The 13,069-nt window shown below is 37.4% G+C and overlaps 1 protein-coding gene across 2 annotated transcripts in view; it reads left to right on the forward strand.

Annotated features, from left to right (window-relative positions):
- MTR (5-methyltetrahydrofolate-homocysteine methyltransferase) overlaps nucleotides 1-9,838 on the forward strand; it is a 49,325-nt gene extending 39,487 nt beyond the window's left edge. For both annotated transcript variants that reach the window (XM_030448303.1, XM_008496497.2), the window contains exons 27-33: nucleotides 971-1,046; nucleotides 2,225-2,380; nucleotides 3,088-3,284; nucleotides 5,743-5,943; nucleotides 7,165-7,357; nucleotides 8,114-8,226; nucleotides 8,361-9,838. In XM_030448303.1, the coding sequence (XP_030304163.1) occupies nucleotides 971-1,046; nucleotides 2,225-2,380; nucleotides 3,088-3,284; nucleotides 5,743-5,943; nucleotides 7,165-7,357; nucleotides 8,114-8,226; nucleotides 8,361-8,447 (1,023 nt within the window). In that variant the 3' untranslated portion in view covers nucleotides 8,448-9,838. The remainder of the gene's footprint in view (nucleotides 1-970; nucleotides 1,047-2,224; nucleotides 2,381-3,087; nucleotides 3,285-5,742; nucleotides 5,944-7,164; nucleotides 7,358-8,113; nucleotides 8,227-8,360) is intronic.
- Nucleotides 9,839-13,069: the final 3,231 nt, after the last annotated feature.

The following is a 13,069-nucleotide window of genomic DNA, read 5'->3' on the forward strand; positions in this document are numbered from 1 at the left end:
GTCTAACATATATTCCAGTGGGCAGTCAGTGGTATCAAGGGCATCCTCATGTAGCAGGCAGTCATGTCAGCTCTGTGTAGCCTACAGAACAGCAGTGCTCTCTGGAGCAGTAGCTGGAAACAGGGAACTACACTGGGGTAACTAACATGGCACTGGTTGCTTTTGCTGGTATTAAGCCACACTCTAATGAGTATTTTACAACACAATCCTTTGCTCATGTGTTCATATGAACATTTGGGTTAGGGATCTGAACAGTCTTAGAGTAGAGAGCTGAGGCTGCCATTTTAGGAAAGTGAAGAGAAGGAAGCAATGGAAAGTGGAGATGGATTGTGCAAAATGACAGTGGGGAACAGTTAATTTATGAATCCTTTGAGCCATAGATAAACACAGGAGCAAACTGAAGGTCATCTGCTCTTACCTTCACTCTTGATAAAGAACGACAAAGCTTGAGGCCTACTGCTGAGAACATCTGGCTTGACCAAGGGAACCAGTCACAGGGAACCAGTCCACTAAGCTGAGTGTATCACTCTTCTTTGAGTAGAGGTCAGCATGATTTCTTAATGGCTGTAAATTGTCTGTGCCTTTCAGAAGGGTCAGTAATTTGCCCAGAGGCTTGCTGTGAGCACTGGTGATGGTGTCACTGCAGTCCTAAACTTTTTGCAGGCCATAGGACAGTATCTTGCTGTACCTGTATTTTCATGTTATTTAAATAAAGAATCTTCTGGTGTAGTTCAGAGGAAGTAGAAATCTGGTAAGCCATTTTCACTAGAAGTGTACAGAAAAAAATAGCAGTATGATTGTGATGCAGTCTGGCTTTATATTTGTCAACTGGGGGTTGTTGCAACTGAAATTGTTGTCAGATCTGTCATGGAAACCACTTTGAGCAAAACACTACCACTAAGTCAACAGTTGGAGTTTATGTGTCTGAAAGATGAATGGCTTTGTGAAATTAACCTTTATGTCCATACAGGAAAGAAGATACTTGTCCTTACAGCAAGCTAGAAAAAAAGGTTTCCATAATGACTGGTTATCAGGCCATAAACCAGGTCAGCTTAAATGTTGCCTCTTCTTGCTGTATGTTTTATTTTATTTATATTTTTATTTTATGATTTTATTTTTATATATGTATTTAATTAGAGTATGCATCATTGAACTTCAGGATATATTAGTGTAAAAACTTGAGTAAATAGATATCTGTCTGAGCAGAGATTTATTTTTTTGCATAAATTTGTGTGTCCCATTTCTGCTTTATGTTTTTACAGTGTATTTAAAAATATTTTAATAGTTAATTAAATCTATATGCTAATATATATGCATATAAATTTTTAAAAAATGTATTAAAAAAACCTAATACAACAAGTTATCCTGATAAAACTATAGTCAAAGATAAGTCTAATGCCTGCCTTGCAAAATAATGTTGGACTGGTTCATGATTTGCAAAGCTTACTATACTATATTTAAGGAACACACGTTGTGACATGGCATTTATATTTAATTCCTCCTCACACTTACTCCTACTCTTCCACTGTTAGTTTCTGTACCAGTTTCTTTTACTTATTTTTTAAAATCAGAGAGTAGAAGTATAAAGAGCATCCCACAAAAGCTGCATCCTACAATGAAATTAACACTTTGCTGCTTTCTGTCATTTCATTTTCAAGATGCAACAAGATGCTAATTTTCAGTAGTTTATCTTAAGGCTGTTTTATCAATTATTCACAAAACAAGTGCAAAACTTATGGCTACATCATAACATAGATCCATTTCACTTTTACCTTTGTGCACATGCATCTCAACAAATGTGTAGTGGTTGCCAAAGTCCTTATAAATCAGATACTAATTTAAAGAAGTGTTCTACAAGAGGACATAATATGTCTGTATAGAAAGTGGGATTTGTAAATATGAAAGATATATGCCCATATGTTATATATTGTTAAGTTGTTTAGGTTTTTTTGTCTTCTGTTTTGTAGATATATATGAAAGAACAAAAAGCCTCACATTTTCTATTCCAACTTCTGTTTGCCTTTTATGCTTTTTTTAAAAATCACATTGTTACTGTAGAGTATGGTATAACTTGGGAGTGATATGAGAGTGAGAATTATTAAGAGACTGACTTTGGGAGAGATCATTTGGAGTGATAGAGGCTGGCGAGCATCAGTTATGCTGCACTATAAAAGCAATATAAAATTACTTCCATCATGCCAGATTGTTCTTCTGATTCCTACAGTTAAACCAAAATTCCTTGGCACGAAAGTCTTTGAAGATTATGACCTGAAGAGGCTGGTAGACTACATTGATTGGAAGCCTTTCTTTGATGTCTGGCAACTTAGGGGAAAGTATCCCAACAGGGGTTTCCCTAAAATATTTAATGATAAAACTGTAGGTGAGTATTGAAATTGCATTTCTTGCATGGAAATAATCCTAACAGACCTGCCATGCTGCATTGAGATCCTGACTGTTCTGCAAAACATAGCAATAGTGAATATCCATGGAAACCTCGTGTCACTAAAACAACTTCTTCAAAACAACACCTGGTAAACCAAGTTTTGGCATGGGAGGCTGAAAAATAAGTGGGGGAAAAAAAAAGCTCAGTCATCTTGTTTAGAATTCACCCACCAAAACAAAGGGAGATATTTTAATAATTAAAATGGCAGCAGAACACTTAAAATATTTGTGTTTGCATTGCATGTGAAAGTGACAAGAGAGTGCTCAGCTCTTTTTTGAAAATCCAGTGGGCCTTGAAGTTCATAACTGAACTGCAAGGATGACACTAAAATCAGTGTTCTGCATCTGCTGCACTGCAGTCGTATAGGTGCACCCACAGGTTCTCTGTTGCTCATTTTATTCTACATCCTCTGCCTCTGTTAGAATGATGCTGACTGAAATGTTTTGGGTATTTTTCCCCAAGATACATGTTTTTACAGCTGTATGGACATAATTACTCTGCTGTCTCTGTTTGCTGTAGCTAAAAGATGGTTGCAGTCATCAGAGAATTACCTGGAAAATGAACCAATCTTCAGCAATTCTTAAACCCATTTGCCCATCTGGGAAAAACTACCTTTTCTAAAGGATTCTCTCTTTTTTTGATAGGTGAAGAAGCAAAGAGAGTTTATAATGATGCTCAAAATCTACTGACAACATTGATTAATCAAAAGAAATTTAAAGCCAGAGGTGTGGTTGGGTTCTGGCCAGCTCAAAGTGTTCAAGATGATATCCATTTATATGCTGTAGAAGAGGCAGTGGGATCTTCTGAACCAATAGCAACATTTTATGGCTTGAGGCAACAGGTACAATGAAAGAACATGTTAAATAAAGTGTTTGGGGTTTAATTTCAAGAAGTGCCTTATTAAAAACTGCAGAAAATGGTTGTTGCAATCTTTCTGAAATCATTATCTTACAATTTCTTTCAGTAATAACAAGATCTTATTAGTGATGACCCCAGGTATTTCTATTGTAAGAGCTGCAGTATTTTGCATTGTTGTAGTTGTACAAAATGCTTTAGAAATTTGACATCTTCAGATGTGATGTGCATCTTCTGTCATTTTAATATTTAAGATGTGCTAAAGACTGCTGTATGAATTCATCACATAGATCTTGTGTGCTAAATTACAAGTAAACCTTAATTCTTTAGTATTCCTGGATTCTGCCTTAGATGAAAAATTCTGCTTGATTATGTTAAAGTTTAAAGCCACTTACAATTAAAATACCTGGAAAATAAAGCTCACTAGAGACAAGTATTTTTCACAGTCTTAATTTTAATGTAAAATTTCCCATATGAAGAAGCAGTTTAGAATTTGTTGGCTGCTAATTCTGTTTGAGAGTATAATTATTCTAAGTATTTGTGCTTGAATCAGGCTTCCCTAGATATGCATTTATTTTGATAGATTAAACATTTTCAATATATTGAAATCTTTCCTTCTTCCCTACCTTCTGACTCAGCTTCTTCCTAGCTCACATGTTCAGAGTGATCAAACATGACAGAAATAAATGTAAAAAATACTTAAATTTCTGAGGTGCAGTATTCTGTGAGGAGAGTCCTGTGCCATTTTTGAAGAACTGTACTAAAGAAACCGTGACTTAAAGTTTATCTGTCCAGAGAACTGGAACAGAGTATCTGTTGCATGGAGATGGAACTAGTGTACCTTGACAATCCATGGCAGAGATTTATATAAATTGTTCTCAGAAGCCTTCAGGCAGGACTGTTCCAGGGCCTTACTACCTTGTTAAACATTTTCATATCCCTAGTAAATCAAGTTTACTACAGATTATTTTTCTGGCCATTTCCCAGGGTTCTCTCCAGAAGAATTTCTGATTTGATGTTCTCCTTGTAATGGTTTTTACTACTAGAATACTATTATTTTCCTTAGTCTTTTTGTCAATATTCCCACTTCAGGCTTTCCTCCAAAGTTAAGGCCTCTCTGCTATTTTGGATAATGTTCTTCTGGACCCTGTATTTTGTCTGCATCTCTTCCAATCTGTTTTATATAGTTATTTAGCAGAGGCTTCGACAGGGCATTGCAGAAGAGAATAATTGTCTCCTGTTTTTCATATAAAACGTTTCTTTCAATGCAGAGTTCTCTCTGTGATATTGGCACTATTAATGATGTGATGCAAATTCAAAACTTGAAAATTCATTTAGAATTTTCCATAACTTTGATCATTACAAAAGAATCTTCAACTTAACATAGATTTCACCTATGTGGAAAGCAGATATTTCTTCAGTTTTAGGGTTCTTTCTGCAACCTAAGAAGTCATAGGAACTAGGGGGCAGTTGACCATTTTACTTTGTTTTGTGGTGTTCTTGTTGTTTATCAAACTGCAGTTGGGAGCAAACAGAAACATCTTTAAAGTGCTGTTGCAGAATAGGAAAAGGTGAAGAGGAATCTTCAGCCAATTCATTGCCATGAAGTAACTTTTATGTCTCTGTAAACTGGGTAGATTTACAAGAGCTGTGCCACTTTTTAAATAGCATGTTCTCACAGTGAATACACTGGTAAGATCTCTGACTGTAAAAGTTCTTGTTAGGTGCTATGGCCCAGACACCTTTTTCTATTCCCTTTTTTGTGTTTTGGAAAAGGATCCAGTGAGAGAAATATTTGCTATTTGTGTAAACCCAATTGAACTTTGCTTGGGATTCGACTTTTCAGTAGTGAAAGATGCATTTTGTTTTTTTTTGCATGTGGCTAATGTAAACCTACATCCTAGGGTGTTGTTTTGTCCCAGTTTCTGAGCATATGGCTTGTAGCATAAGAATCTAGGAGTATTTATAAACCTACAGCCATTCTAAAATGGGATTTGCTGAAGAATTCTGCAGTTTGTATAACTAAGATGCCAACTATCAGCCATCAGTTTTGTTAACAAAAGTTTCCATCTGGAGATGGAAAATTCCTCCTTTTACTTAATGGTTGGCACAAGAGTGTTTCTTATTTTGTTCCTTAACACATCTGAAGAATAAGCTGCTAAGTCTTACTAGCTGTAAATAGAAGCAAAGCATCTCTCTATATGTACTGAGCACAGCATCTCTGTCCTTTGACATTTTGTTCTTTAGTGATCCAAACACCCTTGGAATAAGAGAGGTGTTTTTTCTTCTAATTCAAGAACAAGAAAGCCATCATGGCTCAAAAACTAGTTTGGTGTTTGACAATTTCCTTAAGTCCTTCATTCTTAATACCGAGCTTTAGATAAATAGTAGACTAAGATTTAATATATTTTAAAATATTTGTTGCATTGTTTCTGTTACTTTAGGCTGAAAAGGACTCTGCCAGCACAGATCCATATTATTGCCTCTCTGACTTTATAGCACCACTGGATTCTGGTGTTTGTGACTACTTGGGCCTCTTTGCTGTGGCCTGCTTTGGTGTGGATGAGCTCTGCAATGAATTTAGGAAACAGGATGATGAATATAACATCATAATGGTGAAGGCTCTTGGTGATCGGTTGGCAGAGGTATGGAATTTCATTGTGTGTCCTTGAAAAGCTTTTGATTGTGTAATAAACCTGCTTGACACGTTGCTATTTCAAGTTTTAGCATAAATGTAGACTGTTGCCTCTAATGTGTGCTCTGCATTAAATCTGAAAGTGAACTGGTTCTACTGAAACTGGCTTGAGAGGAGTCTGAGCCAGAGGGTTCTCTCCTGTCCGTATCTCCCAGCTGCAGAAGCATCTCTGAGGTCTTTATGAGGATTTTGATGTTTTGATGTTTACATTTTAAAACAAGACTGTTGAAAAAGAACTACCTTTAAATCTTATTTTATCCACATGAGAATGTGTTAATGTGTTTGAACCCAGGTGTGACCCAACAATTATATTACTTAGCTGTAGACATGCCTTCTACTTTAATGGTGACCATGGTGACATACCCAGGGTTCAGGTCTTTTTAACAAGTTTTAGGCTTACACACAACTACTCAAACAAAGCTCTAACTGAAGTGGTTTAGAAAATGCCAAACCTTCTGTCTTACTCCTCTATCCCCATCTGCCTGGCCCCATGCTTCCAGCTAAGTAACCATTTTAAATCTTAAACCTTTGGTGCAATGCAAATGAGGTTAGCTCTAGCTACAACAGCTCAAGCTACAAAAGCTTCAGATTTTTTACTAGATCCCATCTAAAGATAATTATTGAATTGGAAATTATTCCTGAAGCCAATCATTGCAGGCAAAATACTGGAAATAGGAAGAGCAGTTAAGAAAAGCTTCTGCCCACTTCCAGCTGGAGGAAAGCACAGCAGCATTTCCTTACACCTGGCACTGGCATGGATACATAAATGTTGTGCCCTTCCACAGGTGGATCTGGATGAGATACCCCGATAGTCAGGACCTAGTGACGTCAGTGCTGTAATGAGGTATTGCTACTGCAGGCTGATGAACTCCAGCTTTACCAGTTACTTGTCCACATGTTTACCTCTCTGAGTATATAGGATTTCAAAGCAGGACAAGGCAAAAAAAAGTCTTCCAATAAGAGTAAAACTTGAAACAGTTGAATTTGCAAAATAAGTATTGTATATGAGTTTTAATGCTATCAAATTTCTCACCTATGATAAGAGCCCCCTTAAAGACTAAAACAGGAATGGGGGGAAAGTCTTTATATTGTTTATCCTCAAAAAATGGCATCAATCTGCACAGATTAAAACAAACACACACAAAAAAAATTGTTTCCATTCCATTCCAAGGCATTTGCTGAGGAGCTGCATGAAAGGGTCCGGAGGGAATTCTGGGCTTACTGCAGTACTGAGCACCTGGATCTCTCTGACCTGCGCAGGATTAAATACGAGGGAATCCGCCCTGCCCCTGGGTATCCAAGCCAGCCTGACCATACAGAAAAACTCACTATGTGGAAACTGGCAAACATTGAGGAGACAACAGGTACCTCTGTCTGCTCCACTGAGATCCTGAAACTGCTTTTGTGTGAATAAAAGAATGAAATGGTAGCAAAACAGCAGGTTAGGTGGTGCAGAGCTATTTTAAAAAAGGGAAATGAAGGGGTTTAGGGAATTGCTGTCTTCCCCTTTCCATTGCCATTTTAATTTTGCCTCATTCAGGGAAGACTTTGCAAAATCCTGACAATGCTTTTGGTGAGTTATGTCCCTAATTAGCAGATTACATGCAAACAGGATTTTGCTGTCCAGACAGAAATTCTGGCATCATTGATTGCAAGAAGTCATTCCAGATATACACAGAAAGAAAGCCAGTTCAGCAATGTGTTTTCTGGGCCACAGAAACCTTGAGATGGTGACTCTTAAAAAAACAAATTAATTCCATTTGTTTTCTTCTATTCTTTTATGTGTCGGGCCTTTCGCTACTGCTTCCACAATTCCAAAAATGCCTTCATGTATTTGAGAACCAGTGCTTACACATTCTGTTTGCCAAAATGTTTTTTTTTTTTCCTTCAAACTCTATAGTTACTCTACAGTAGACCTGTAAGGACAGTCTGTAATATATTTTAAACTATGTGTAGTTTTTTTTTAATAGAGAAGAAATGGTGGGTTTTTTATTTTGTTTTGGTTTATCTGAAAGCTTCCTGGTTTTTGAATTTGCCTGAAGTTGATAAAACAAAACAAAAAACCAAAAAACCAGGCTTATTATCAGCTGAGAGAATAAAATTTTTATTCTCTTTTCCAGGCATTGGTTTAACTGAATCACTGGCAATGCTTCCTGCTTCTGCAGTTTCTGGCCTCTACTTTTCCAATCCCAAATCCAAGTATTTTGCTGTTGGCAAGATATGTAAAGATCAGGTAACTTGGACTGTGCATCGTGGTAATGTTACATTATCCAAAAATGACCTTATGAGAAGGTGTTCCAAAGAATTCTGTAGACAGCAAAGGGTGGAGTTCCCAAATCATCATCATGTTTTGTGGTCCCTTTGCAGGTTGAAGATTATGCACAAAGAAAGAAGTTGTCTGTGGCAGAGGTCGAGAAATGGCTGGGACCCATTCTGGGATATGATACTGATTAATTGTGGCCCTTGTGGGTGAACATTTTGTTTTAATGGTCTACTTGCCAGAAGGAACAAGAAAATCCCAGAAGAAAACCCTTTGAACTGAAAAGAGCTGCCTTCCCTTCGTCCCAATAACTTCCTTTAAAGTTTTTAATTTTTGATCAAGTAATTTATATTTCAGATCTGCCCTGTGCTGTTGACTTGGGACTATGTGTGCATTGCACATCTTTTAGTCATAGCAATATATTTTATTTATTTTTATTTCTTGCTCAAATACTTTAGCTGAGCAGCTGTATGTAGGATGAGATGTAGAAGCTGCAAAGCCCTCTTGTCCCTATGAGGGCTTTGAAGTCAGGGGCAAGAATTTTTGTCCCATTGGCTATGGATATGTGGAATGGAATTTGAAGACTTGTTTAATGTGGTTTGGCAACTCCAGGTACAGAAATATGATATGATAGTTTTGTAAAGTCAGTAAATACTTTACACTGAGTGATCCAAGAACATCTGAAGTACAACAGATCTTTAAAAATGTCTGCTCCATACTTAGGCTTGTGTTTGGAAACATATGTTGTTTTCTTTGAGTAATATCAGGTTTTAAATTACTTTATGACAATGATTGTAGTTAGAACTATCAAATGATACAATGTCCTGGAGCAATATGAGAGATGTTCTATTGTCACAGAACATGAAGTAGGATGACTGAGCCCATGGGGTTGTCCACCTCATGCTTCCTTTTCCTTTCAACAAGGCACAGTCTGTTTCTACTCTGTGTAGATGGTAATGGCACTCCCTACCTTACAGTTATGTTGTGAAGCTTAATTCATATTTAAACAACTTTTTGTATGTGAAAATTATGAGAGAAGGATCATTATTACTACAGACAGACAGAAAGCTTGGAGTGGACTCCAGTGTCTTACAAACTCCTTAAGCTTCTGGGTACCTAGGTTTTAAAAGCAAACAGTAGCAATACTAACAGTTGCAATAAGTAAGAGTTGGTAACAGGCTTGTTCTTCACATTTAACTCTTGAGTGAGCTAATTGTTCATAGCTTTTAATAGTCTTGAAAAGTGCCTCAGGTGTTATTTAAGTGCTAATTTAGTAAAATATTATGACAGAAACGCTTCGTTTTTTGGTATCTAATTGTGTAAAAAGACCAAATTATAAAAAGAATGTTCTTATCTGTAATCTATTAATAGCTATATAGTTTTTGTAGTGTCTTCATCTGACTTAATGCTAGAACAATCATCTTGTATTGACAGTTTAATAAAGGTTAAGCTGTCAATGATGTTGCCATGTAAGAATCCTTTAAATGCCAACAAAAAAGTGTGTGCAATAGTCTGAACAGATAATGTCAAAATTAATATGCATGTTGTACCATGAATCTGAAAGTATAAAGGCTGCTGTGAGGTTCTTAAATTATTTGTGTGTGTTCTTAAAGGAATGTTTTTCAATATGTCATCTTTTGAAGACTTACAAAAATAATTTCTAAATGGGTCTTTCACCTTTTCCTCCCCCTCTATGAAAGGACTTGGGACATGTCCTTGTTGCTGGAACAGTTCATCATTAGAATGCTCCTTTAGATTGCCAAAAACGCAGTAAAAAAATCCTAATATAAATGAAAACTTGTTGCTGAAATAGGTAGCCTGTAAGAATTGAAATCCTCTTTGCTTTCTTTTTTGTAACTTGCACTTTCAGAAACCAACTTAATGCCCGGAGTATCTCTCTCCACCACTCTGTTCTTACATTTGGAAGCAGAATGCCACGTTAGTCTGAAATTTTAGTTGTGTGAGTGAGGTCAAAATTTGACTTGTACAGTTTGGTTTCTTTATTTGTTTTTTTGGAATCAGTTGCACACAGTTCAGTGCATACAGCTGTGGCAGAACCAGCCTGACAGAGCAGTTGGTGTTTAGCAGTGGTGGTGTTTACCCTGTGTACAAACAAGGGGTTTCAAATGCTGTGCAATTACTTTAGCCCTTCACACGTGGTATCATACACTGATCATCATCTTCACCTTTCCCTCCAAAACTTGTCATTGTGACAGCCTGTTTGGAAAAATTACTCCTTGTAATTATGCAAATGTTTTTACTAAGAATAATATCTTTATTAGTTTGTTGCTTTAAATTGTCAGCTGATACTTTGAGTAAACTTCATTCTTGTTTCCAGAACAAAGGTAAATTGTGAAGGAAAAGGGTCTCCTAGTTTATCAGGTAGGAATGTTTCAGTTCCATGAAACTATCTTGAAAAGCCATTGTAAGAATATATCTCTGAAGTTGTGTCCAGTTTTGTGTCCAGTTCTGGGTCCCTCAGTTCAAGAAGGACAGTGAACTGCTTGAGGTCCAGTGTAGAGCCTCCAGGATGATGAAGGGGGTGGAATATCTTTATGAGGAAAGGCAGAGGAAGCTGGGTCTCTCCAGCTTGGAGAAGAGGAGGCTGAGGGGTGACCTTGTTTTACAAATCTGTAAAGGGTGAGTGTGAGGGCAATGGAACCAAGGTCTTAGTGATGACCAACGCTAGGACATGGGGTAAGGGATGCATGGTGAAGCATAGGGGGTTTCATGTAAATATAAGAAAAAGCTTTTCCACTGTCATGGTGATGGAGCACTGGAACAGACTGTCCAGTTGTGGAGTCACCTTCTCTGGAGACTTTCACAACTCACCTGGATGTGTTCCGGTGTGACCTACACCAGGTGACCCTGCTCTGGCAGGGGGGTTGGACTCAATGATCTCTCAAGGTCCCTTCCAACCCCTAACACTGATTTCTCTGAATTCATGAAATGGAGGGGATACTGTCCAGGAAAGACTTACCCAGTTTTAGAATACATAAAAGATCTTTTGTGGTGCTTTTCCAAGTACTCTAACAAGGGTACAAGATACATGTAAGAGATGACAAAAAATTAAGAATTCTTTTTAAACAATTCTGGTTCAATTCTTGTGAATAATTTACTCTGGATAGGGATTTTTCATTTTATTTTATTTTTTTCTTTAAGCCAGGCCAGCAGCCCAGAGATGAAGTTTTGAAGCACGTATCTTAATTTATGAGTGTCTTGGTCCTTATTTGTGAGGTTTGTTTTGTGTTGCTGTTACTCCTGAGAAAATTGTAGTGCAGTTTATTTTGAGCTGGGGGTGATACCACAGACCAGGACATTCCACAAAAATATAAACCAAAACTCACATTTATTTTTGTGTGAGTGCTTGAGCATTTCCCACAGCTTTCTAATGAACTTAAAGAATCTTCTGCTTCCTGTTTCAACAGTGTAGACCTCAGCACACCCAGTCAGTTCATTTCTGCTCCTAACACAAGTGATGTCCAGGAACCAAGCAGAATACTGAGAGGCCTTTGAGGGTAGAACATTAACTTCTAGAAGTCTTGCTACTGGTTTTTTTACCAGTAACTGTGACTGGGTTTCATGAAACGTTCTTTTTACCTGAGCATGCCATGAGAAAGTGGATTCAGTGTTTTTCAAAGAGTATGAAGAGCAAGAAATTATATTATTAATCAGTTCAGGAGAATGGTTCCATACAGAAACAGCAGCATCTGTTCTCAGTCACTGGAGAAATAATTCCTGTGCCTTCAGTTATCATGGCCTTGTTATGGCAAAGCCTATTCAGCCTCTCTACAAAATTATTTTGTTTGATTGGCAGGTGCCAGTTTTCAAATTAAGGTACACTGAGAACAAAATAGAAACATCTTTATCCTGATTTCACACATCATTTGTATGCTGTTCATCTATAGGCAGAACTGAAAAACCAATGCAGTCACCCTCCATCTTCTTTTGTTCTATTAATAACACCACGGCTGAATATCCTGAGATTTTTGTCCATGCCACATGCCTGATATAAATAGCTGTGGAAGTAGAACTCAGCTGAGATTACCAAACTTGGCATTTTGGATTTGTGATTCAACTTCAACCAGGATGTCAGAAGCCAGCTGGAAATGATCCCTGCTGGCCTGAAGCTGCCATGACCATGAAATGCAAAGGTGCTGGTTTCTGGCTTGTGCCTAAAGCTCTGGGTCAGGCTAACAGGGAGGTTTCTGCCATTTTTTCCTTCAGAAAAAATATGAAATACATGGAGAGAGTCAGGCTTACCCCATGTTAGTTCCTAGCTCCTGGGCTTTTCTATCCCATCTCCTTGACAAATCGGTCTCTTTTTCCCTCCTCAGCTGCATGTCAGGGTTCTCTGTAGGTTCTGCCAAAATGGAATTGTAGAGGGTTTTAAATAAGTCTCTCTTTAAAGTCTGAACCAGTTAGCTGGTCCAGAAGGAGGAAATTTCACTTGCAAGTGTTGGACAACATTAATAACAAATGGTGCAACTATCTTTGGCTGCAGAAGCCTTAAACTGTGTGTGTTGGTCATTTGTGACATAGAGGCCACAAGATGGGTTAACAAATGCCTGTGTCTTAACTGCATCTTTATTTACCTGGTTGTCTCCATCTAGATAGCAAAACCAGAATGTGTATTAATTGCATCCTTTGTCAGCCTGCTGTTTTAAGCCCACAATAAATAATCAGCTAAAAAGTACAAAATTATATAAAATTAATGTAATTTTTAACTGAAGTACTTCAATAGTATGAATTGTTAAGATGAAGTAGAGTTCTGTGCCTTGCTGTTACAAACAAATCCTTTTAAAATTCTCTAGGT

Source organism: Calypte anna, chromosome 3 (assembly GCF_003957555.1).
Source record: "Calypte anna isolate BGI_N300 chromosome 3, bCalAnn1_v1.p, whole genome shotgun sequence".
Taxonomy (NCBI): Eukaryota; Metazoa; Chordata; class Aves; order Apodiformes; family Trochilidae; genus Calypte; species Calypte anna.